The sequence below is a fragment of the Pyricularia pennisetigena genome, assembly GCF_004337985.1.
Source record: "Pyricularia pennisetigena strain Br36 chromosome 4 map unlocalized Pyricularia_pennisetigena_Br36_Scf_6, whole genome shotgun sequence".
Taxonomy (NCBI): Eukaryota; Fungi; Ascomycota; class Sordariomycetes; order Magnaporthales; family Pyriculariaceae; genus Pyricularia; species Pyricularia pennisetigena.
In genome coordinates this window covers 843,788-869,239 of record NW_021940918.1, presented here as the reverse complement: position 1 = coordinate 869,239, position 25,452 = coordinate 843,788, and the positions used below count along the sequence as shown (strand labels likewise).

General features: G+C 53.7%; 8 protein-coding genes across 8 annotated transcripts; 4 read left to right on the top strand and 4 right to left on the bottom strand.

The window, feature by feature from the left end:
- Positions 1–3,853: 3,853 nt before the first annotated feature.
- Positions 3,854–5,774, top strand: PpBr36_05855 (uncharacterized protein; the record flags this gene model as incomplete). The annotated part of the gene is made up of 3 exons (XM_029893003.1): positions 3,854–4,268; positions 4,326–5,636; positions 5,701–5,774. The coding sequence occupies 3 exons, from the start codon at positions 3,854–3,856 to the stop codon at positions 5,772–5,774; spliced, it is 1,800 nt and encodes a 599-aa protein (XP_029746456.1).
- Positions 5,775–6,776: 1,002 nt separating this feature from the next.
- PpBr36_05854 (uncharacterized protein) lies at positions 6,777–8,769 on the top strand (the record flags this gene model as incomplete). Its single annotated transcript, XM_029893002.1, has 2 exons — positions 6,777–8,623; positions 8,718–8,769. The coding sequence occupies 2 exons, from the start codon at positions 6,777–6,779 to the stop codon at positions 8,767–8,769; spliced, it is 1,899 nt and encodes a 632-aa protein (XP_029746455.1).
- Positions 8,770–9,287: 518 nt separating this feature from the next.
- PpBr36_05853 (uncharacterized protein) lies at positions 9,288–10,867 on the bottom strand (the record flags this gene model as incomplete). The annotated part of the gene is made up of 2 exons (XM_029893001.1): positions 9,288–10,510; positions 10,597–10,867. The coding sequence occupies 2 exons, from the start codon at positions 10,865–10,867 to the stop codon at positions 9,288–9,290; spliced, it is 1,494 nt and encodes a 497-aa protein (XP_029746458.1).
- Positions 10,868–11,763: 896 nt separating this feature from the next.
- PpBr36_05852 (uncharacterized protein) lies at positions 11,764–12,614 on the bottom strand (the record flags this gene model as incomplete). Its single annotated transcript, XM_029893000.1, has 4 exons — positions 11,764–11,849; positions 11,941–12,240; positions 12,323–12,440; positions 12,546–12,614. The coding sequence occupies 4 exons, from the start codon at positions 12,612–12,614 to the stop codon at positions 11,764–11,766; spliced, it is 573 nt and encodes a 190-aa protein (XP_029746457.1).
- An 856-nt stretch (positions 12,615–13,470) lies between these two features.
- PpBr36_05851 (uncharacterized protein) lies at positions 13,471–18,956 on the top strand (the record flags this gene model as incomplete). The annotated part of the gene is made up of 3 exons (XM_029892999.1): positions 13,471–13,615; positions 13,730–14,370; positions 15,963–18,956. 3 exons carry the CDS (start codon positions 13,471–13,473, stop codon positions 18,954–18,956), a joined length of 3,780 nt encoding a protein of 1,259 aa, XP_029746460.1.
- Positions 18,957–19,402: 446 nt separating this feature from the next.
- PpBr36_05850 (uncharacterized protein) lies at positions 19,403–20,107 on the top strand (the record flags this gene model as incomplete). Its single annotated transcript, XM_029892998.1, has 1 exon — positions 19,403–20,107. One exon carries the CDS (start codon positions 19,403–19,405, stop codon positions 20,105–20,107), a length of 705 nt encoding a protein of 234 aa, XP_029746459.1.
- Positions 20,108–20,781: 674 nt separating this feature from the next.
- On the bottom strand, positions 20,782–22,293 carry PpBr36_05849 (uncharacterized protein; the record flags this gene model as incomplete). Its single annotated transcript, XM_029892997.1, has 4 exons — positions 22,182–22,293; positions 21,497–21,955; positions 20,907–21,408; positions 20,782–20,824 (listed from the first exon to the last, which is right to left on the bottom strand). Exons 1-4 carry the CDS (start codon positions 22,231–22,233, stop codon positions 20,782–20,784), a joined length of 1,056 nt encoding a protein of 351 aa, XP_029745873.1. The 5' UTR covers positions 22,234–22,293.
- A 743-nt stretch (positions 22,294–23,036) lies between these two features.
- Positions 23,037–24,525, bottom strand: PpBr36_05848 (uncharacterized protein; the record flags this gene model as incomplete). The annotated part of the gene is made up of 6 exons (XM_029892996.1): positions 23,037–23,162; positions 23,243–23,340; positions 23,437–23,928; positions 24,016–24,052; positions 24,155–24,202; positions 24,523–24,525. 6 exons carry the CDS (start codon positions 24,523–24,525, stop codon positions 23,037–23,039), a joined length of 804 nt encoding a protein of 267 aa, XP_029745874.1.
- Positions 24,526–25,452: the final 927 nt, after the last annotated feature.

Sequence of the window (25,452 nt, the reverse complement as noted above, 5' to 3'; positions counted from 1 at the left end):
CAGAAAGAAGGCGTGCCTTTGAACGGGTTAAGGAAAGAAAGAAAGGAAAGCGTTGAAAACGATGAAGATGACCATGGGAGAGAGATGGGAAAAGGACGATTGAAACATTCTGGATTTGACGGGCAGATACGACAGGAACCCCTCTCCTAGGAAGGAGATCGGCCATAGAAACCACGCTACCAAGAGTCGGTGCATCCAGATCCGACTTTACAACTCCGGAAATGGGGCAGGAAGGGGTCAGGGGAGGGGACACAGGACAAACCCCAGGCACATGCGGGTTTGCAACAACCACCATGAGGAAACTCAATACGAAAGGGTGCGCTTGTCTGGGTTACGGCCAGCGGGTTCATCCATTGGACCCCAATCAGGACTGGGGCAGAAGGAGATGGATGCCACTCCCGGCAAGATCGATCATCTTGGCAGCGTGTACGCCCTGGATGCCCTTGTCGTCCTCGGCTGCGGAGGCCCTGAGCGAGCTCTCTTCTGCTGAGTTTAGTGACATAACTTCGTTGTTACGCCAGCCTCTGTTACCATTGAGTAATTAATCTCAGTGCTACCTTAGCCGAGCGGACTGGACGGGACATTCGTGCGGGGGAACCTTGCAAACATGATTTTGTGGGAAGATCCTGCCAAGAACGAGGGTCTCATTGCAGACGTTGACCAATTGGTTGCCTTCAAGTAGTAAGGCTTGTATGTAATTAGGCACATATTTGATGTGCTAAGATATCTGCTCTGCGGTATTACGGGACCTAGCATAGCATCGGTGCATTGAACATAAGCAGCAATGTCGCGAATATCTGAGGCGAGAGACGGGTCGCGTGTGTGGTAGGTACAGGGGTGGGGCTGTCTCAGCAGGGGCCGTTTATGGTTTCAAATGCCACAAGAAATCAGGGTACCCCTGCCCAGCCATGCCAACTCCCGCAGAGCCGCCTCAGTAGTTATAAGGAATTCAACACCCAAGACTTTTCACATTTGCATCGAGACGGGACGAGCGGGGAATCGACTGAAAAATGATGGAATGATGGAATGATGGAAGGGCTTTAATCTGAACTGGGAGTGAAGGTTCGGACGTTTTTACCGATAAGAAGCGATTGAGTTTGGATTGATATTGAGGAAAGATGGAATGACCCTACCCTGCCTCGCTTTGGATTGCTCCGTATGGAGTAGTAATGTCGCAGTAGCACCACGTAAATGTTCATTTTGTAAGAGCAAAGTGGGCAGGCCACTTGGTTAGTTTTCGGCCCATTTTCGACCCATTTTCGACACAACTTTTACAAAGTACCCAAGGCAGATACGTGAGAGAAATCACCCCACCGCTGTAGGAAGACAGTCTAGCCGACAAATCTTTGGCCCATCGCCCGAAAGTCCTTGTTTGATCCGGACCCGAATATGACGAGACAAAAAAGGTTGCAATTCGCAGAATTACCACACATCACCGACATTGGAACGGCGGAAGCAGTATGAAAAAACGTGAGAAACATGACCGTACGTCTTTTGATCTGTCGTGAATGATCTGCAGGCTTTCATTCCAACGACGCACTCAAGACACTGAAAGCAAAGGCTTGACGGCGCGTACATCCGGAGGTAGGATGCGACATGTCAACTTTCACCAGCAACCAGCCTGGCATTCACCCGCGGATCAGAGGCCCGTCTTATTTTTATGGGTTCCTTGACGTCCCCAGGATTTTCCATATGCGATATTCCCGGGCTGGGCGGTTTCTGTTTCCCCGGCTTTGACATGAGCCATTCTTTTTGTTCTACATTACGTTGATCCTGCAGATCATACAACATGAGGTATATCTACTCCTGAATTAGAGCGGATGATTAGATGCACGCGGCCTGACAACAGTTTTTCTCCGACTGATGGCCGCGGCAAAAATACCAAAAAGAATAATGCCGAGCTGGATGCGGAATACCGGTAGGGTGCGCGTGAAGAAAGAGCTTATTTGAAGAAACATCAGGCCTCCGTGGTTCCGTGGCAGCCTTGCCCTTGCGTCTATTTGTATATGTTTTTGAGAGCGATAATGAAATGTTGGTAATTGACTTATGAAAAATGGAGAGATCAATTAACAAAAGGAAGAGAGGGTGATAGCAATGGCTCTTATGAGTAGGAGATTATACCAGGAGTTGTCGAGGGCACGATCTTCTTATTGAAGGCAAGTTCGAGTAAATTCTGGACCGACACTCTGTTTCTTCTCTTGCCCATTGCCCCTTTCCCTTTCCCTTTCCTTTTTGGGGGTTTTTTAATCATTTTATCGCACTGGACAGACTGGCCATTTAAGCGAGGTTTTACGTCAGAATTGGGTGCAGTTTTCATGACCAGCGAACCGGTGATCATACACAACCGCAAGTAACGTTCAGTAGCAGCCGACAAAGTCAACAGTTGTATTCGTGTCTTACGATGCCTAATGCAGGCTAGGCTCCAAGGTGGGTTGAAACAGTGCTCACGGGGACAAAGGCCTGAAAACTGGTGCTTGACGAATGACAACGCCAGGCTTGCTACGGCGTGCAGTCCATAAGCACCCGGCAGATTGGTTCGATGGCTGAGCCTCATGCCAAGTCCTCGGACACTGGGATAGGCCAGCACGATTTCTTCGACAGGTATTGTAGTAAGACAGGCACAAATCAAACTGACAAGTTAAACTTTGATAGTCCACAACTGTACTGGGCCTAGATCTAGACAGGGCTCATGATTCGTTTGCAATGGTGCTCGGGTGGCAGCATCGATTGACATGAGAACCGAAGATATATATGACAAGACGACAATGTCAAAAACCATCGGAAATTGAACAGGCTGCTATGGATAGATAATTCGGTCGGTGTGGCTGTAAGAACACAGTGGGATGGATGTATGTGTGAAATTGAGAAACTTGATAAACCAACCGCTGGGTTCGAGTCATAAGCATTCATGTACTGCACTTGCACTGACTTGGCTGTGTTCAGTAATTCGTAAAAATTCAGGCCAGTTCTAGCTGTCGGGCAGTAGTAACCCGAGGTAGAAAAGCAATGGCTGGCTGAGGAGCCTTGACACCTCGTAAACCAGTGAGCGGCAAGGCGGGGCGCGTAACACCGGAAATTCCCTTGCACAGATTCGAAGTCTCGTGGTGCTACAAGAGATAAGGTATCGGATCTTATCCATTAACTGGAAGACCACGGATCGCTGGCTGTTATTTCTCTATTTGATCTTAAGATCTTATTTTTGAAGGGGAGGTGGCTGACCGAAATTCTTAATCAAGCACCGGATGATGAAAGATAGTGGAGCTACGCCTCTCTACCAAGCCTGTAAAGGAGGTTGGCTTATGGTGAAGATTTTTTTTTTCTTCTCATGTAAGCTGATATGAATGTAGCATTGGGATTCATCTACGAAGTAGGATGTTGCTTTTCGTAGATATTGTAAATGTCTTCTTTACATTAGCTCCGTTTGTTCGACTACTGGCACTGGCTTTGTTACTCGTCTCACTTGGTGTCGCCATTTCGTGACTAAGGGTGCTGGCTAACGTCGCGATAACGCTGAGCTCAATCAACTTGGTAGCCCCCACATTAGCTTTATCCCTGTCCCACTGCTCCCGTCGCCGTCACAGTGGAACTCCGACAAAAGCCCGTCGCAAAAAAACGCAACTTTTCAAGATTTTTTTTCTTTTACCCGCATTGAGGGTGCCAAACTCCTGCATGTGATATCACGATTCGCAATCTCGGTCCCCAAAAAAAAATCAACGACCAAGCTGCTGGTAATTCCCACTCACACCTCTTACACTCAAGCTACGACCCGAAACCACGGCGTAATCAACATAGAAACGCGAAATTAACACCTCTCTAGGTCTCAACAGATTTTTTAGGTCAAATTGTTGCCGCAATGGCGTCTGCCAGAGCACTTGCTCGGCTTGCGCCGCAGCAAGCACGTCTGTCGCAGGTCGCGCAGCCTGCCATCCGCCTCCAGTCCCAGCATCGATTTATGTCCGTGAGGACACGACGTCCTGTCTACAGCGCACCCGCTACAGTACAGAGCCAATTGCAAATCCAGCGCAGGTTCGAGTCAACAGAAGCCCCTGCGGCCACTCTCTCGCCGCAACAACCCCCAAAGAAGAAGTTCAGCAAACTGCGCTTCCTGTGGCGTCTTATCCAGCTATCTCTGATTGGTGGCTTGGGCTACACGGCGTACTCAATCTACCAGGAGAGGCACCCCGCCGAGCCGGCCGACCCCGACCCAAGCAGGAAAACATTGGTGATTCTCGGTGAGGACCAACGTGTCATATGCCTTGACTCGCTGTGTATGCAATCGAGCAGATGAAATTTGTGCTAACGGGTCTGGTCGCTGTCAATTCCAGGTACGGGATGGGGCTCCGTCTCCCTGCTGAAGAACCTCGATGTCGAGAACTACAACGTCATCGTCATCTCACCGCGCAACTACTTCCTCTTCACCCCTCTGCTGCCGTCATGTACGACCGGAACAATCGAGCACCGCTCCATCATGGAGCCGGTGAGGACCATCCTGCGTAACAAGAAGGCTAAGGTCAAGTACTATGAGGCCGAGGCCAGCAGCATCGACCCCGACCGCAAGGTCGTCAAGATCTTTGACACGTCAGAAGTCAAGGGCGACATGGCCGAAACCGAGGTGCCCTACGACATGCTGGTTGTTGGTGTTGGTGCAGAGAACGCCACTTTCGGCATTCCGGGCGTGCGCGAGCACTCGTGCTTCCTCAAGGAGATTGGCGACGCGCAGTTGATCCGCAAGAAGATCATGGACTGCGTCGAGACGGCCGCCTTCAAGGATCAGACTCCCGAGGAGATCGACCGTCTGTTGAGCGTCGTCGTGGTCGGTGGAGGACCCACTGGTGTCGAGTTTGCCGGCGAGCTTGCCGACTTCTTTGAGGAGGACATCAAGAAGCTTATTCCTGAGATCAGTGACCGATTCAAGGTTACCTTGGTCGAGGCCCTGCCTAGCGTTCTTCCCAGCTTCTCCAAGCAGCTGATCGAGTACACCGAGAGCACGCTCAAGGAGGAGAAGATCAACATCGAGACCAAGACTATGGTCCAGAAGGTTACGGACAAGTCGGTCGAGGCCACCACCACCCGACCCGACGGTACCAAGGAGAAGCGCGTCATGCCCTACGGCCTTCTCGTCTGGGCGACGGGTAACGCCGTCCGCCCTCTGGTCAAGGATCTCTGTTCCAGGATACCTGCGCAGAAAGACTCGCGCCGCGGCCTCGCCGTTAACGAGTACCTTGTCGTGCAGGGTGCCCGCGACATCTGGGCCATCGGTGACTGCGCCGTAGCTGGGTACGGACCGACCGCTCAGGTTGCCTCGCAAGAGGGAGCCTTCTTGGCCCGTCTGTTCAACAACATGGCCATGACGGAGGCACTCGAGAACAAGATTCAAGAGCTCAGCTCGTCGCTCAATGTGAAGCAGGCGGACAGGGCGCCGGCTGAGGTCAGCGCCGAGATTGCCGAGTACGAGCGCAAGCTGCGTCGCATCAAGGACATCAGGCCGTTCAAGTACTCGCACCAGGGTTCTCTGGCATACATTGGCTCCGACAAGGCAGTCGCCGACATCAGCTGGCTTGACGGCAACTTTGCCACCGGTGGCAGGCTGACATACCTGTTCTGGAGGAGTGCTTACCTTTCCATGTGCTTCAGTGGTATGTTGTCCATCTAACGTGATATCTGCTTTACTATGACCGCTTACTGACTGTACCGATCTAGCACGCAACCGCATCCTTGTCATCAACGACTGGGTCAAGTCCAAGATCTTTGGCCGTGACGTATCACGAGAGTAAACAACGAACGACCTGGAAACATGGAAATAATTCCATGATCATTTCTTGGGTCACATTTGTCGTTTGCGAACATTTTTAAATGTACAGCGGTTCCCCAATTATTTCTGTCGAGAAGAGCAGACCAAAGACTGACTCTCCTGTTTTCATTCCATCTTTGATTTTTTATGTTTCTGTTTTCCCCCACTGTACTACTTGTGTTGCTTCAGGTGGCGTTTTGCGCATTCTATAGCGGTTCCCTGATGTAGCTACACTTTGAATTTCAAATAGATCGGGACCATGGGCCAGGGATAATGGAAAGAATAGACAATGCAACTTTTTGAATATATACTATATACACTCTATATATGTTTTGTGTGCAGAGCATCAACCTTGAATGAGGCGTGTGCAGATTTGACAAATGTATCGCTACCTACGGTAGTATCCGGCTCTCATGCACTTGGCTTGTTTGGGTAGGTTCAGGTAGCGGTCGTTGCTGGGCAACCAGAACATATCGCCAACGAATAAACAGGCAGTCGCTGCACTTGCCAACGGTAAACCATATAATAATACGAGAATGAATATCAAATCAAGATTTTCAGAGACAATGTCGTTTAATTTAATAATGAGCATGGAGTATGCAGAAAGAACTGTTTGTGTGTCCTAGTCATGGTGAAGAGTTGGTGCTTGCTGCCTTGGCACTATGACGTTGTTTACAAACTTGCAAATAAAAAAGAATAAAAAAAGCAAACAGAAACCCCGCCGAGATCCAGGCTAAGCACAGCCCAGCTATTGCCCTTTGCCCAATAGCAAGAATCGCCCGAGCCTTTTTGTCTTCTTCTAACGACCTGAGAACTAGACATGCAAAATAATCAAGTTCATCCACCCTACTTGGCTCTGTAAAATTCACCACTCGTGATACTCTTCTCATTCGTGTAATTTACCTTGATCTAGATAAATGCGCATGGTCTTCTGGGGTGAGAGAATCGTCGACATTTGAGAAGATAGCGAGGCTGCTCTCCCACCATGGGGATCTTAAGATGCCGAAAACAGCAATGCTTCGGCATCGCCATTGTTGTCGCCATATGCACACTGTACCTACTAGGTTTATGGACAGGTCCCGGCAGGCCCTTGAACGCGAGTGTACCGTTCACCGCGCAACAAAACCCATCATCGCCACCATCATCCACTACCACGACAACCAGACATACCGTCCCGGGCGACACGGACTCGACCGTACGAACAGCAGACCGCGGTCCAAAGCCAGCACCCCCAGGTCAGCACCCCGTGTCGCACCTCATCCAAGCAGCCGAGGTCGAGATGAAAGCCACGCTCGCCCGGCAGTCCAAGACGCTCCGGGACGCCGTGGCCGAGTATCGCCGGCGGCATGACGGCCTGCCACCACCGCCAAACTTTGACAAGTGGTGGGAGTTTGCGCGCGCGCGCGACGTGCAGCTCATCGACGAATTCGACGGCGTCGCGAACTTACTGACCCCGTTCTGGGGCCTGCGGCCCGCAACGATCCGCGGCCGCGCCGCCGAGGCGCTGGGCTTCGCGGGGAACCTGCTGCTCGGTGTGCAGGTCCGCGGCGGCAGGGTCGCGCACATATCGGGAGGCAATGACTGGCACCGCAAAGCCCTCAGCGGCATGATGGCCTCGTTCGTCGAGCACCTGCCCGACATGGACCTGGCGTTCAACGTCCACGATGAGCCGCGCGTGGTGGTGCCGCACGATGACATGGCGAGGTTGGTTGCGCGGGCTGCAGAGGAGAGGGCCGCTGCGGCTGCGGGCAAGAAGCCTAGGAACTCGTTCGGCTCGCCCGGGGGTGAGGCAAGGCCCGTGGGGCTGGCGCCCGAGGGCGGGTTCGACGCCGTCGGCACGACGCGGTTCAACACGTATGCGCACCAGTCGACCTGGCTGCACTCGCGGGCGTCGTGCGGGCCGGGCTCGGCGGCGCGGATCCTCGACGACTCGGAGCGCGTCGACGACGTCTCGCAGTCGCTGATGGGGGAGCTGGGCTTCGTGTACAACGCCACAGCTCTGTCCGACGTCTGCTCGTCGCCGTCCCTGGCCACCTCGTTTGGGCTCTTCGAGAGACCCAACGCTTACAGCGTGGTGCAGGAGCTGTTCCCCATATTTTCAGCGTCCAAGGTGTCGACCTACGCCGACATCCTGTACCCCGCCCCTTGGTACTGGTATGAGAAGGTCGCGTACGACGAGGCGCAGGACCCGAGCTGGGAGAGCAAAAAGGCAAAGCTGTACTGGCGCGGCTCGACCACGGGCGGATACAGCCGCAACGGCGGCTGGAGGCGCCACCATCGGCAGCGCATGGTGGACAAGCTCAGCAATGCCGAGTCGGCCAAGATTCTCGAGCCCGTCCCAACCAGCGACGCTTCGCAGCAACAGAAGTGGCAGGCGAAGCCGGCACCACGCAGCCGCCTCGCGTCCCTCTTCGACGTCTTCTTCTCGCACGTCGGGCAGTGCGACCCAGCCGACTGTGACGAGCAGGAGCGGCACTTCACCGTCAAGGGCCGGACGCGGCCCGAGTCGGCCTGGCACTACCGGCACCTCCTAGACGTGGACGGCAACGCCTTCTCGGGCCGCTTCTACGCCTTCCTCCGGTCGCGGAGTCTCGTCTACAAGCTGTCCATCTTTCGCGAGTGGCACGCCGATTGGCTCAAGCCCTGGGTCCACTACGTGCCCATGAGCCTCCGCGGCGACGACTGGGCCGAGCTCGTCAGGTACTTTAGCGAAGGCGGCGCGGATGGCGGCGAGGAGCTGGCCCAGCAAATGGCGCTCGGCGGTAGGGAGTGGGCCGCCAAGGTGCTGCGGAATGAGGACCTCGAGGTGTGGTTCTTTAGGTTGCTACTTGAGTGAGTCTTGATCTTGATATTGATCATGTCCAATAACCTTATGTTCTTCGCCTCGTTTGACGTTGTAGCTGACAAGAAGTGAACGATTCCCTAGGTACGGCCGGGTCGTCGATGACGATAGACAGAATATTGGGTATTTGGCTTGATAGCATGATTGCAGTCATTTTTGGCTGACTGGTCCCTCCGTCGTCACTTGTTATTACTGCAGGCATTAAAGGAGTATTCTGGGATTAGCATGTCACGTTTGGGTGCATATCTGAGTTTTGTTCCTGTTGGTTTACTGGATGGCGTTTCTTGTTTTACCTGGCTTTTTGTGTACATCTCATCCCTCACGCCACAGTTGGCGATAGAGGCATTACATACGTGCGGTTGTATTAGAATATATATGTAAACTGTAGTTGGTTCCAGCTCCGAGGAAGCAAAAATTAGCTGGCATACAGCATACTGATCAGCGCCAGATTCGAGGTGAACCAAGCACTCACTGACGGGGCCTAGAACACCCAAAAATCGAAACCAAAACAACACACAAGCACTCAAACATGATACTGAATAGAGCTCTGCATCTGAGCAAGTTGCATTTTTTTATATTGCTACAAATGTATTACAGGCCAGCATTCTCCGCGCTTGATCGACCGGCTCAGGGCCCATGTCCGCTGCGTCAATTTTACTCCTCTTCATCGCCTTCAGCATCCTGCTCCTCCGAGTCGCCACCAGCTTTGCCGTTCGCAGAGTCTGGGCTGCCTTCACGCCCAGCCGGTGAACCCTGCTTCTCACGATCCCCGCCATCCTCAGCCGCGGCGTCCTCATCCTCCAAGCCCGCGTTGGGGTCAACCCGCGGCTGGCTCTTGAAGTGGTCCATCATCTCCTGCATATCCGCTGGCGCGTCATCGACCGTGACGTCGAGCTGGTCGATTATCTCCTCCTCCTCGTCCTGCCCACCGATGAGGCCGCGCGTACGCAGGATGTTCTTTCCGCGCTGCGACTTGATGACGCTGCGCTGCATGACGGGGTAGAAGAGCGCGGCGGCCCGGCCGGTGCCGTTGTCCTCGTCGCCGAGCGACAGCAGCACCTCGACGTCGTACTTGCTGGTGTGGTCGAGCTCCACCTCCTCGGCCGTCTCGTACCGCCGGATGCGGTTGAACTGGAAGTACTCGCCCGACGTGTACAGTGCCGTGTCGTCCCTCTCCGGGTCGGCCACGTCGAACTTGCGCCGGAAGTTGGCCCCAGCCGCCGTGGTGTCGGGAAGGTAAAAGTCCAGTTCGGTGCTGGGCGGCGGCTTGGGAACGTTGGCCGGGTCGCGCTGGTACGCCTCCTCGAGCCTGCGCAGGCGCTCCATCTCCTGCTCCGTCTTGGGCGCCGGCTTGAGCACGGCCGACAGCATGCGAGTGTCGTAGACATTGGGCTTGGCGTCGGCGACGCCCGTCAGCGGTGGCGTGTAGAACTTGACAGTCACATACGCGCCGCTGTCGGGGAACGCGTCCATGTCGGGCAGCAGCGGGAGGACCTCCTTCACAACGACGTTGCGGCCGCGCGGGTGCCGCACGTGCTTGTTGGGGTCCGCAAGGTCGCGGGCCGCCGTCTCAAACGACTGCGCGATCTTGCGCTTCACGTGCGCCGGCGTACCTGCGTCTTCGTCAATCTCCGGACTTGGTCGCTTCAGGGCTCTCCGAGCCGCTGCGCCCGCCTGTCCTTGTCGCTTGTTGCTCGACTCGATGAAGGGGCTGACTCCATCGCTCGACGAGCGCTTTGCTGTAGCGATGTATTCGGTCCTCCTCAGGAAGGAGACGGCTGCGTCGGTGGCTTTGGGCTTGCCTAGTGTTGCCAGTGGTCGCAGCAGCAGCCTGTCGTGAGGGTGTACGGGTGGATTTTGCGCTGGGGCCTGGATTGCTGTAGTGGTGGTAGCGGCCGTGATTAGCTAGATTCCACCAAGCTCAATAGCCCGTCTCTCCATAGGGCTTGGGGGTTGATCCTACAGCTCTCGTCTCCATCGAACACGCCTGGCATTCCCACCAGGTCCAACGGCATGCCCAGCTCCGCATCGGCTTCAATGTTGAGCGGTTGTTCTCGCGCAAGACGCGATGCGAATCCGGGATTTGTGTACTGCCCACTGGCAAGGCCGGTGTTGGGAATCTCGAGGAGTTTTGGCGGATTTGGTGGTGGAGGGAGCGTGTTCGAATATCTGATGCGCGCGATGAAGTCCTGATGCACCATGCGTTCGCCGCCGCGAGACGCCGATTGCGACATGGTTGCCTTTCCCTTTATTCCCCAGCGTTTGGACCGATTAGAATGCCACCGAGGTCTATAGCAGTAAGTTGAAATGCAATGGTGGTTATGCGCTGAATGGTTTTGCGTGTTTTGTGGCTTGACGTGACTTTTTGATGTTAAACCCGAAGGGGAGCTTGTCGAGTTCGCTAGGAGCTGCAAGCTCGGCCCCACTCTTTCTTTTGGTTGATGTTTTGTTCCCCCTACCTACCCTATATTAAACCCACCCTGCTGCACCCTTTGGTGCAAACCCGCGTGCTGAGTGCGACTTCAGTGTGTGCTGGGACGCCAATAGGCAGCCCCTGTGAATTATTACCACAACAAAATCGGAATTGAGTGCCCGCTCAACGATATGATTGATTAACCGCTTGTTCAATTGACTGGACTTTTTCAAGAGATTGTGCAGCTTTATTCTATCAGTATAGCCCAAGCGCAATGCATTCTAGAAAAAACCGTGCAAGATAGCCCATAAGGTTTCTGCTGCTCACACCAATCAAACAAACGCCCTCGCTTCATTCAAATGCTACGCCGGGTTATCGTAGCCCCTCTGCGTCTGTTGGTGAATTATTGGTCACCACAGCAGCGTTCCTCTCAGCCTGCTCTCTCTGTAGCTATCTAGATCTCGCCAGATCTTAGTGACCAACCCTAGGATATATTAAATCTTGTAGATGTAGATGACCCCCTTCATGGTGAATGGGTATCTCCTCCATAATGCTTTCCTCGTATATCATACACACTTCCGAGAACCGAAGGAGGAAACTTTGTCCGCAACAAGACATGTGAATTATGCTATCAGGCCCATGATCGACTGCAAAACCAGGCGCGTCTGGACCTAGGCCCAGTGCATGATGTCACGAAATGCTGCTTTGGCATCCCATTCATGAACTGTTTTTGGCATAGCGAGCCTTTCCAAACGAAAAAGGTACGTAGCGGTACTTGATCATGTGCTGGATTTGCTTACGCACTGATCCAATCCAAGAAGAGGTGGTTAGCATATCTTTCACAAATGGGAAATGATGATTCTCCAGCTTCCATTGTCATCCACATGTACTTACTTGTCAGGAAGAACAGGATGAACCAGTACATGACCAGCACGGGCCAGAAGACGGGCACGTTGAAGACCTCGAACCAACTGCAGAGAAAGCCAATGACGATAGCACGGGTAGCCGCGTGCCAGAACTTAAACTCGGGCAGGCGGCGGATGAATGGGCGGAACTCCTCGTCCTGCTTCGTCGGCAGACCTCCGACTGCGCCGTCCTCCATGTCATTGTCCAGAGCTTCATTTGAGGGGTCGAACTTGGGCTGCAGGAAAGCGAGGAAGAGATTAAGCAGGTAAATCCCCAGCGCATAGGCGACTGGAAAGGAGAAAAACAAAAACAAATCGTTAGCACTTGGGCCTTGCAGAATTTAGTTGTGACTGAAGAGGATGGCCCATACCAATGTACCAGCCTTGTGCCACGAAGATGCGGGTGAAGAAGAGCACGAGTGTGATGCCAGTTCCGATCCATCTGTAAAGTACATATGGTGTTGACTGGTCGAGGATGGCTTGGTATTGCTATTGCAGCGGGTATCGTTAGCCTCTTGGATGCGACGAGCAAAAGCGGGGAGTCTGATGACCGTGGCGGGCACAACATGTTTCGATTTGATTGTGGGCACGAACTCTTGATAATCTGGATGTCTGCGCAGAGACTGCCGCAAAGGGCGTCTGATCGAGCTCAACGGAATCCATCGTCGCCGGGGTTGAAACTGAGTTTGAGAAGAACAGTGGGTTTCTGTGACTTGGTAGAAGCTGATTGCGACCAACAAGTCGTGAAGCGCCCAAAGGGTCGATCCGTTGCTTTTTAGTCAACGTCGAGGGCTGCGGCGGGATGTAGGGCTACAAGTTGCGACGTGTTTGTATTCCGCCCGTCTGGCCTAGTATGCATTCAAAAACGAGATGAAGTGGCGTGCGTCCCGAGAAAGTGGTTTGTTTGTTGGTTGTCGCGAAAGGCGTGGAAAAATATGATTAGTTGTAATCTGGCCCATGCAACAGGTAATGCAGGGTGGCGCGCACTCAAGATTGAAGTAAGGAGTGACAGGGGTTCGGTGGATCACAGTTCAAAGATATCCAGCCAGCCAAGCTCTTGTTACAATCAATGTTTTGGCCAATGTACGTACTCGCAACAACACTCAGCTATCGTCCTGCAAGTAATCCAATCAAGCCGCTTTCCTCAACAGGGATAGGAGCTCCACCCAAAGGCTTGTAACCCCCTTGAACGATGCATGAGCAAGCCAACCCGCTATGATGTCGACGGTTGACCTCGGATATGGGCGGTTTAATTTGACACTGTGAGCCAGCTTCCCCGTCAAGCCCGTGTCATAGGTGGGGAGCTCTGTTGGAAGCTGAACTTGTGATTGCTACTTGCCTCTCCGACGACGTCCGCAACATCTAGAAATCTCCGAACTTTACATTCTCAGGCTCACCAAAAAAAAAAAAAAAAAAAAAAAAAATAATATTTTGTGTTAATTTGTCTGTGAATTGATTGCGTGGTAACTGGCACATTGATTTGATCATCTCAATTGGTTCCGTGAACACATCGATCATCATGAACGCCTTCAGAGCTCTTCGGCCAGTCGCCTCAAAAATACAGGCCCCTACCCTGCCGCGAATCACTAGGGGATTTGCAGCTTCTTCTAGGCTGGGATATGAGCACATTCAAGTCTCAGAGCCCAGGCCAGGTGTCGGTCAAGGTAGGTGAAGAGAGGAGTTTGACCTGAAGGGGTACCAGCCAAAGGAAACAGAAGGTTTTGTTTGTTGCAGCATAAGTGATCAAAGTACTGAACCAGATGTCTCGAATCATATAGTCACGCTCAACAGGCCAAAGGCTCTCAACGCCCTCAGTACCCCACTGATCAAGGAGCTCAACACGGCACTGGGCGACTACCAAAAGTCGGATAGCATATCGGTCATTGTAATCACAGGCTCTCAGAAGGCCTTCGCAGCAGGCGCCGACATCAAGGAGATGGCACCTCTGACCTTCTCCAAGGCCTACACCGAGTCATTCATCGAGAACTGGTCAGACCTGACCACTCAGGTCAAGAAGCCCATCATAGCAGCCGTTTCTGGGCACGCGCTTGGCGGCGGCTGCGAGTTGGCCCTGATGTGCGACTTTATCTACTGCACCGAATCGGCCAACTTTGGCCAGCCTGAGATCAAGCTGGGCATCATTCCCGGCGCCGGCGGCAGTCAGCGCCTCACCAAGGCAGTTGGGAAGGCTCGTGCCATGGAGCTGATCCTCACTGGCAAGTCCATGACTGGTGCCGAGGCCGCCCAGTGGGGTGTCGCTGCCCGGTCCTTTGCCACGTATGAGGAGCTGATGGAGGCCACGCTCAAGACGGCCGAGACGATCGCAGGCTACTCCAAGGTTGCGGTCCAGGCGTGCAAAGAGGTGGTCAACAAGAGCCAGGATCTGGGTCTGCGCGACGGCGTTGAATACGAGCGTAGGGTGTTCCACAGTCTGTTTGGGAGCCAGGACCAAAAGATTGGGATGACGGCATTTGCAGAGAAGAAGAAACCCGAATGGACTCATCAGTAAACCAGGGGAAACGGTTGTTTGTATGGTTATGTATGAGATCAAGGAAAAAATGTCTGGATCATCAGACCCTAACGACCCAGCCGAGTGGACTTGGCACACTTGTTCCCAGGACTCCGGACGTAATGTAGAACGCGCGTGATGTTGGGGTGCATGAGGGCCCTGCGTCATTGCATGGCCTTCTGCCGTTCATATGATTACCGGACGCGATCATGAGAAAGGGAGTGAGGCAGTTGACCCGGAAAGCGGGTTGCCCGATCTTTCAGATGTCTGTTAGCTTCGGCGAGAGTGCAGAAACCAGCCTTGCTACTCCAAGTCTTGAATCAAATGCAAAAGAAACAACAGGATGGCTGTGGATTGGTCAGTTGTATCGGAAGAGAGCGGGTCCGCCGGTCAGGCTTCATCTTGTCAGTATTGCATATATATTCGAGGTCGGATGAAGTTGTCCCCTATGACATCGCTGAAATAGACACAAGGCGGGGTTGACTCGACGGAGGACGGCCAAAAGCGAGATCCCGAGCGTATCAGAGTGAGCGAGGGAAAAAGATAGATATTAGGGCATCAGCTCTGTGTTGCAAACAATCTACAGTAGGATTGGATCGCCTACTCGGTGAATCCGGGCCATTCACGTTGGATTTCTCTGGCGTGAGAGGCGCCCAGGAAAAATCTACAAGCCCGCGTTTTTTTTTTTTTGGCTTCTAACAGCTGGAGCATCTTTGTTGCAAACACGCCTATCTATGCGGTACGGTGCGTCTGTCTAGGTCGGCGGCTATAAGACCTATAAGTAGCATCAACCGGACAGTGCTACGTTAGCTTGGCACTCATGGAATACGCCAGAATCTCGCCAATGAGGCCGCTAAAACAGCCCTGGGAAACCCCACCAGATTGCCCGCAAGGCCCTGCTAGTCTTGTCCAACCAGGTACGACGGCGGGCGCCGAGCCGCCCCAGCTGCTGTTACCGCCGCCGCCCGCATTATGGGCGGCAACGTCCTCGTGTTCCACCTCCGCCATTGTCGGCGCCAGTCGTCGTCGGTTCTGGACACGGCACCACGAGGAACATCAGGTTCAGCCTCTCAAGAGCACCCTGCTGTCCTCTGTGCTTTCTTGTACCGCCTCTTTACAGCACGACGTACCGAGCCCGCAAGGCCAACAACCATATTTGCAGCCTGGCGAAGGTCGGATTTGGGTCATCATGGATTCGCCTAAGCCAGCAGTTGATCTGGAAACGGAACTGACATGTGCGGTGAGTCGACGCGTCTTGTGTTAATTTTCTACCATTACCGGGGGAAAAGACAACACAATGAAGGGAGGAAGCTACGATTTGGGAGAACGACGACAAAGGCACACGAATTGGGAGCCTCTTTGGTCCGAGCCCAAGTCATTTACTCCCCCCGCCTTTTACGGCAAACATAATTTGTTTCTTGGTCATCTTTCAGCACCCGCGACACGACAAACTGAAAGTCACAAAAGCTAAAACATCATTTGATACTTTCGCCGATAAACAGATTTGCACCGACCTTCTCTACCAACCATTGACTCTACTCGATTGTCTGCACACATTTTGCGGCGCATGCCTCAAGGACTGGTTCGGATGGCAGGCCGCGGCGGCTGAGAGCGCACCTACCCCTCCGGCACCCAACTCTCCAGTTTTTACCTGCCCATCATGCCGTGCACCGGTTCGAGATACGAAGCACGATGCCAAGGTCGCCACCTTGCTCGACATGTTCCTGTCCGTCAACCCGACAAAGGCGAAGCCTGAGAACGAGATGGCCGAAATGAACAGGAAATATAAGCGTGGAGACAAGGTGCTTCGTCGCCTCAAGATACCGCACAGGACGCCCGAGCAGCTCCGTCTTGACGAGCAGGAGAGGCGCTTGATCGAGGAAGTGCGTGCTCTAAGTCTACAGGAGGCTTTCAATGCGGCCGAGGCCCAGCAGCAGCAGCAACAGCAACAGCAGCAACAGTCGTCGAGGTCACGGAGGAGGACTGACGAGGCACCCGCTGCCAATACGAATGGGGCTATGAGGGAATCTCGCTCATCTAGAGCTTCAGCTGTGGCTACAGCCAGGAGCAGAGAACCTAGCACAGACAGCGGCCACAGTGCCGCCAGTCGCGCCAGGGACGCAAGGACCAGGGAGAGAACAAGACGGCAGCTGGCTGAGGCAGAGAACCGAATTCGTGCCGAGCAGACCATTATGCTACAGCCAGATGCCAGGCACGGGGAGGAAAGGCGACGCCGCAGCAGCGAGTCGCATCACCGGCGCCCCAACGAATCTGCAGATTCGAGACGCCGACCAATCGAGCACCAATCATCCATCAGATCGCTGATGAGCACAGACTCTGGTTCACTCGACATTGACAGAGAAATCGAAGAATTTGCGCGGCAGATCCAGGAGGAGGGCCTGTTGGATGGGCTTGACTTGGAAAACATTGACCTCAACAACAATGACGAGCTCAGCCGCAAGATCACAGAAGCATACCGTAGACGACAACGGGAAAGGGCCGCGCGAAATCGCACTGAGAGGAGGAGTGATGCTTCGCGCTCTTCCGGACCAAGAGCGTCACGAACACAGACAACTGAGCCCTCAAGCCGGTCGCGGCGACGCTCACTTTCCCTCTCGGCACCGCAGGCTGCATCAAATCCGCACAGTCGTTCAACTAGTGCCACTAGCCAATCCGAGGAGCGTAGTAGACCTCCGGTGACCGTCTCTCCCCACCTGGACGTGCGAGCCAACTCACGCCGTCGGCGTCAATCAACTAGTAGAACACGAAGTTCGACAACTCCTTTACCTTCCAGTTCGGGACAGGCCCAAGCACAACAACCGGCGCAGCAGCTTCCGAACAGATCAGCAGTCCGCTCGCAGACTGATATTGGCTACTCAAGACCTGCGGAGGCAACGCGACCGGTCATTGCAGAGTCCAGAAGCTCTAGCTCTCCATCCATGTCGACAGGTACAGGCCAGGTCGAACAGGCCATCAGTGTGCTCCCGTTTAGCGCTAGAGTCGCTGGAACGCCGCCCTCGGTGACTCCTTCTTCGTTTGAGAACAAGGCCGGTCGTGGAAGGCGGGTCGGGCGGCCGTTGGACATTGGTGTCAGCCCAGTCTTGAACCATCTAGCTTCGGATTCTCCGCCAGCTCTGTCTCCCAAGCCCAATCCTGACGACTCCAAGTTGCGGAAAACCCAGCAGATTTACGAGGAGCCTAATATATCATGCTCTGCATGCGCCAAGCAGCATATAGAGTACGAGGTGCACTACAACTGCGATGTGTGTGACGATGGCAACTACAAGCTTTGTTTGAGGTGTTATCGTAAAGGCAAGGGCTGTCATCACTGGTTTGGATTTGGCACATTCGGCATTCACAAGTGGAAGTGGTATCGAGAAATTGAGGGAAGCTCATTCCCCGAGCCCCACGTGCTCACGGCGAGCAGATACCTTCCGCCAGAAACGTCAAACAGTAACAACCCGGCCGAGCGGCTTCAAAGAGGGGCATTCTGCTCCCGTTGTTTAGCGTGGGCGAATGATTGCTACTGGACCTGCGGGATATGCAACGATGGCGATTGGGGTTTCTGTAACGGGTGTGTAAATCAGGGCCGCTCATGCGCACATCCTCTCGTGCCAGTTGCACGTTTCCCCAAGATCAGCAATGGAGAGCAGACTGATTCACAGCCGCACTCGGCCTCGTCTGCGCAAACGCCCATTCCGACGCCCCCCATGAGCCCGATTGTCAACTCGTCACTGCGCCCCGGTGCGGATCGTTCGCGGCGGACAAGCAGCATCAGTAGCATCCTCAGCGGGCCCACATCCAAGTTTCTCACATTTACAACCACATGTGACGTCTGCCGTTGCGAGATTCCCCCTGCACAGAGTCGCTTCCACTGCTACTATTGCACAAGCTCGCTGGTGCCCGACTCTCGGCCCGGCGATTATGATATCTGCGAGTCCTGCTACGTTGGCGACAGGCGACAGGCCGTCAGCTCTGAGAATGGTGCTGCTGGCTGGCGCCGGTGTCCGCAAGCTGGTCACAGGATGGTCGTTGTTGGTTTCCGAGAGACCAAACCTGGCAGGTGGTATCGCCTCATCTTGAGGGATCTAGTGGGCGGCAGGAAGCTCAAAGTGAATCCCGTAGAAGGATTCCCACAGCTGCAGCGCTGGTCTTGGGTTTCCGAAGAGGGGCGGGCTATGGAGAGGCTGGTTTCTGTCGACGTGCGTGAGCGCGCAATTATGGGCCCTGATGTGTCAGGGTTGCCCGCCTCTGCCGTTGCGGCCGCAGAGACGACGGTATTCCCTCCTGACGGAGGCACGGGCTGGAGGAGACAGGCCAGGTGGGCGTGGTATCCTGAACCCGACGCGCGGGATGAGCTGATGTTCCCTAAGGGGGCTGAAATCCGTGAAATTAATGACGAGAACCCGCAGTGGTTTTCGGGCACATATATGGGGGAGAGGGGCGTCTTCCCCGCCAACTATATGTACCAGCCTGAGACAGAACCGGGCAACTGAGTTGAAAAGGTCAACTTGATCGCCAGAAGGCGACATCCGTGACGAAGCTTGTCATTTGGTCAGGTTCAACAGAGCCCGATTTCTCTAATTGATGAATATAGCATAGCATTGATAACGATTTGGATACTTTCCCCCATGAATTCCAACCGTACTTGGAACAATTTGCAAGTTGATAAAAAAAAAGAAAAAAAAAAAAAGTACTATAGGCTTGATCATGTAACCAGTCCAGGTTCATTGGGTCCCGAATAGTACCTACCCTGTACTCAAAATCGCTCCACAGCTTGTCTCCGCAACACGATTGTACCTGATCGGTTTCTTCACCTACCTTAACCTGTTATAACACCATTCGACAGCGTCCGGCAACCAAGTGCCGGCAGTCTCTTCAACAACAATATCCTCCTTCTAGTGTTCGGAGATCAGCTTCACACTATTTAAATTTCTTAGCAATGGATTTGGAGATCGATAACCTCCTCGAGCGCTACCTCGGGCTGCTCGATGAGTACACCAAGTTACGAGAGGCCCTAGGCGCCACCCTGCGCTCCATGTACCAAAACATTGCGCGGGCCAACTTCTCGGCCGAGAGGGGCATGCGCTACGGACCCGACCATTTCGACGAGCGCATGCAGGCCGTCAGGAAGCTGCGGGTGGTGGATGCCGAGCCTGGATCGTCACCGCCTGGCGACGCCGGTAGCCCTCGGTTCGTGGTGGCGGGGCCCGATTCGACCGCCGCCGCCCCTGCCCCCAAGACACGAAGCACCGCCGGCGACGATGACGCCAGTCCGTCTAGCGAACCGGGTCTCGGTCAGGGCGGCGACGGAGCAGGGAGCGAGGACGCCCGGCCCGACGATGCCGGAACGACCGGGGAAACCGCCGATGGCAAGACCGCCCCGGCAAGGCCCAAGGATCCGCTGCGGTGGTTTGGGCTGTTCACGCCGGCGCCCCTGCGGTCGGCCCAGGGCCAGGCAGTCAAGCTGGTCGAGGAGCTCGTCCCGAGGCTCGCTACCGTAACGGCCGAGATGGCAAACGTCGAGATTGAGGTGCGCAGGGCGAGGAAGAAGCGTGCCAAGGCCGCCGCCGCCGCTGCGAAGGAAGCAGACGAAGGGCCACAATCGAAGCAGCCTGCGTCTGGTCCGGAGCTTGCTGTTGCTTGATGTCTTGTCATTTCTTTTCTCGGTCGATTTTGACCAAGCTTGGAACCCGAGGGGATCCCGGAAATGCAATCAGCGGGTGAGCTAGGAATTTATACGTCCCGCAACCCAAATATCCTGGTCGTGGTCCTTGCAGAACGAAAGAAACGTCCCTAGTTCGCATTTCGGCATGCATTCGTGCCATCTGCCCAGATCCAGTCTGGTGGTCTCGGCTTGATCTTCGCATGAATGACATGTACAGTCCAGTGGTGGTCCAAAGGCTGTGATCATGAGTGCATCATGCAGCCTTGGACTCGCACTTCCTCGGAACTAGATTTTCATCTGTATCCGGCTCATATATCGACTTCTTCTATAACAGCCCCAAGATTCATTCATCTGTCACATTTCGGCGAGCTTCAGGTCACCATGCGCAGCGTCGTTGGAAAAGATGGGTCAGTCGTTCAATCCAACTTGATTGACACTGCATATCTTTTTGTGCAAGTATTTCTCTTCTCAAGTTGAGTGATTGCCTCCTTTCGCATATCACTGGCAGATTCTACATGGGAATATTTGCTGTGTTGTTGAAACCTGAATGCAACACCCTCCCACAATTTTGCCCGTATAATCCTTCAACGCCATGCCCAAACTTATATGTAAAGTCACATAATCAAAAGACAAGAAGAAGCCAGCTTGATTTCTTAGGCAGACTTGGGCTGGTAGGTCTGCTTGGGGAACGGGTATCTGTACAAAAGGTTGGTTAGACCATCGAAATTCACTGTCTTGTCCGACTGTTTTCTCAAAAGGTCTTCAGGAGGTAACTTACGAAGGACCCAGCTCCTGGATGCTAAGGCTGGCGAGCCACTGGCCCCTGTCGATACACTCATCCAGAGCCTTGTTCTCGACAACACCGGCGCAGAGACCAGCGGCAAAGGCGTCGCCGGCACCGTTGGTGTCGTTGATCTGCTCCTTGGCGATCTCGTGCACGGGGTACTCCTTGACCTCGTCCTCACCCTGGACGGCAACGATGGTGGGGAGGGTGCCCTGGGTGATAATGGCGACGCGCTTGCGCTGCGAGTTCTCCTTGGGCAGGTTGGCAATGGCCTTGGCGATGGCGCGGACGTCGTCCTTCTTGTCGGCCATGTCATGCGACTCAGCAAAGGCGGCGGCCTCGGTCTCGTTGCCGATGACGTAGTCGCAGTAGGGGAGAGCGGCGTCAAGGGGGTCCTTGAAGAACTGGGGGATAAAGGGGGCCGAGAGCGACAAGATGAAGGTCTTGTTGTTGGCGGCAGCCTCCTTGGCCAGCTCCATGATGGCGGGAGGGCAGACTTTAATGATGAAAAAAAATTAGAACAAGTCTGGCCACGGGCCGAGAAGACGAGGTTGCCCGGTCCTAAAAGACTGACGGATGCTTACCGGTGAAGTGGTAACCACCAATGTAGTACACCTCAGCGCCCTTGACCAGCTCCCACACCTCGGGCTTCTTGAGGAACTCCACCTCGTAGTGGTTGGCAGCACCCAGCTCGGTGCACATGGAGCGGTTGTGGCCGGTGATGACGACGGCGCAGCGGCCGGTGGTCTCCTTGGGGTCAACGCGGTACTCGACCCTGAGGCCGACCTTCTGGACAGCATCGCGCAGGATGGCGGCGTACTTGTCGTCGCCCACGCCACCCGAGTAGACGACGCTGTTGGGCGGCAGCATGTACTGGGCGCCACGGGCCGTGTTCTGGGCGGCGCCGCCGGGGATCAGTTTGGCATCGTAGTCGCTGAGCAGCTCCTCGAAGATGCCGGCGTGTTTAGGCTCGGCCAGGATGGCATCGTTAGCCTTGAGGCCGTACTTATTCAGGAGTGCCTCGTTTCCAACGGCTTGGATGTCTAGAATGAGCCAATTATCGCATTAGCGTCGAGTTATGCCTTGTGTTATTCTTCATTGAAACAGCCAAGGTTTGCCAAAAAAAAAAAAAAAAAAAAAAAAAAAAAAAAAGAAAAAGGCTCCCTGCCCGTAGCTCGCTCGCCTCAGGCGAATGAAGCCCAATTGATATTCCGGGATTCCCGCCAGAGGATAACAATACCCAAAGGAGTTTGCAGTTTCTCAACTTACCCAAAAGAGGATTCTCCAGGCAGAAAAGACGGAATTCCTTGGGGGAGCTCATTTTGATATTATTGTGGCTGTACCGGCAGTTTGTGTAGATAGGGAAATGTTGGCTGCTCCTGGCTATGGCAGCGGAGGGGTAATTGAAGCTCGACAAATAGGTCTGGGATGGGGTGGGCTGCTGCTTAGTGGGGTTCGTGTTGCAGCGAGTCCAAAGTCTCCTTGTCAGAGTCTGAACTAACAGTACCTGGTGGGCAGCTTTGGCCCCCTGCAGGTAAGCGTTTGCGGAACAAAGTTTGAACATGGCAGCTGTTGACTCGGAAGCGAGTATACTTTTCGTATAAAGAAGACTGATGAGATGGGATGCATCCGGTGTTTCTTCACAACCTTGCCAACCTCGCTTGGGAGATTTCATCGACTGTAATATATGTTATTATGTCTCATATCATACGATGGGCACTTGAACAAACTTACCTTGGCAACTTCTAACCGGACGCAAAATCTGGCGGGAATTCCCTGCCTATTTCAAGTTGGCATCACATCAAATAACCTGCTGGCCCGACAATGTGCGTCCAAATCATCACGCCACGGCACTATTTCATTACAACCACGAACTGTAGACCACTGCACCTCGGGCATAATCGTTCATCCGTTTTTTGCGTAAAACCCGAAAGAATGCTCCATTTCTTCATAAACCGAGTGCTCCTTTTGCTGCTGTAGGGAATCCTTTTTAAATCCTTGGATACCGTGAAAAATAAAACCGGCCAGAGCTCGCTAATTGCTGCTCCCCCAACGCAAAGAGTACCCTTGAAAACAAAGCAATGATCCATGCAGTCCCAACCCACAAATCTAGCGCCAAAACCCTTACTCCTTTGTCTTCTGGGTACCGCGCAACAGACCCGTCCTCCTGGCGGCAATAAGACCCGCCTTTTGACCCTGGGCAGCGTACCTTGAGATGGTCGAGGCCTTACCGATATGTTGGTGGTTACCCTGTAGTGCAGAAAACGTGTCAGAATATCCTCAGGGAAAGAAGCGGTTATAGCATCGCCTGTCCCTCGGTTTTCACTTACACCACCGTGAGGATGGTCAACAGGGTTCATGGCAACACCACGAGTCTTGGGCCACGAGTTGCGCTTGACAGCGAACTTGTGCTTTGCGCGCGAAGCCTCTGTAAAAAGGATTTGTAATTAGCATCAGTCTCTTCCACCAGAAAAAAAAAAAAACCATCTCCTCATTCTCCCAGATCGCGTCGTGTGTTACGTACTCAACAGAGGCTTGTCAGTACGACCACCACCGGCAACCAGACCGATCATGCCACGGGCCTTGCTGCTGACGACCTTCTTGGCACCGGAAGGAAGCTTGATGCGGGTCTTGCCCTCGTCGGGGTTGTGGCCAATAACAGTAACGTAGTTGCCGGATGTGCGGCCGAGCGCACCGCGGTCACCGGGTTGCTCCTCGACGTTTGAGATGATGGTACCTTCGGGGATCGAAGCAAGGGGGAGGACGTTGCCGACGGTCAGGGCGGCGTTCTTGCCAGCGTAGACGAACTGGCCGGTGTACATGCCCTCGTTGGCGATGAAGGTCTCGGTGTGCTTCTTGAACTTGTAGGGGTCACGGAAGACAACACGGGCGAGGGGAGCACCACGGCCCGGGTCGTGGATGATCTCCTTCACAATACCGCGGATATAACCGTGACGCTCGGCATAGTCGAGCTGTCGGAACTTGGCGGGGTTCTTGTTCAGGCGGGTGACGGCTTCTGTAATAGTGGTAAAGCGGTTGGTAAGTACGAGTTCGCGGGAATGACTATCGGTTCGTTATGGTGTTTCAAGGCTGCGCAACGTACTGAAGATGCCACCGGCACCCTTCCTCTGGTTACGAATCTAGATGAAGCCAATGTAGTCAGTATTTCATTTGTTCTCATCTGACTTCTGCCGAATGTCGATTTGGCAAAGTCGTCGAATCCAGCTTTGTTGGCTACTTACCACGCGACCCATCGTGTCTTTCCGCTCCTGCTGGGAAAGTTCCGGGTTCTATTTTGTCTATAATACCGGCCGAGGATTAGCAGCCGCAGACGTCGACGTGAACTGGTTTGACGAGGAAGATTGGCACTCACGTCGTTGGTGGTCGTTGATTTCTCAAGTACAAGATCAATTTTGATGGACCTAGGCAAATTCAGTTGTGTCGTCTTGTGGGTCACTCCACCACCTTCAGAAATTCACAGTCACGTGAGGTGGGGGTCCAACAGTACGTACCTGTCGAGTTGCCATCAGCTCAGGAATTGAGAATAAGCGGGGACGAACTCTCCAGAGTGCCTTTTGGTGTGTCCTGAGTTACTACCATGCCTGCGTACCATTAGAAATGTCCCTCAATTCGGTGAAGGTCACAGTCCACTCGCGCTATATCTCAAGCTAGCTGACCACCCGCTGCATTATAGTCTCATATTCTGCACTTAGTGTCAATCATTCCCTCTCGTTCTATTTTCTGCCTTCCTTGATGTGGTACTCTCCCTCTTCTTCAACGCTGTGAGCGCTGTGTGTTTGAACGTCGAGCTGAGGTGCGGGCCTGAAAATGTGGAGACTAGGAAGTGCCTGCGGTGGCCTGCGGACCCTTGAGTTTGATCACACTACGATCATGATTGCGCCATCCCCTCTACCCTCCGCCTTCACACCAAACACTTTTGGCTACTTTGTATGCCAGCAGGAAATTTACCGCAGATATCTTGTGTTCAATGCACCTGTCTTAATCTGTCTGTGTCTGAAAAAGATGACAGCGCAACGGAGCATTTAAGCCAGACACGACGCGGTCTTGGTTTGGCCTGATTGACGAACGCCGTACGCGTTTACCCCGCCCACGTGCCAACCTTCAAAAGCTGATGAGGCTTACTGGATGTCGCCGGCTACAGTTGGCTCCCGTGTAATCAGCCATCATATCTTCTTGATAAATGCTATAATCTTGTGTGGATTAATCAGAAAGATTTAATACTGTAAGATCCATACATTCCGCACTTGGCGTCCTTGTCTCTAACACGTTTTCCGTTTCCCAGTGATACACAAAAGAATGTGGGCTAGCCTTTTCTACAGTGGACGACGTGGTTGGGAATGGCTTCAGAGGCGTGAGCCACAATCATGCTGCTGATTAAGTAAGAGCTCTGAAGGCTCCTGCTGAGTCCATTGGCAGAATCCTACCCTGAAAACTTTGCCGTCGGTCGACTCAGAAGCCCTTCGAGTGATGAGGCTTGGCCCAACTGAGCAATTGTGTGCATCAATAAGACACTTCGTTG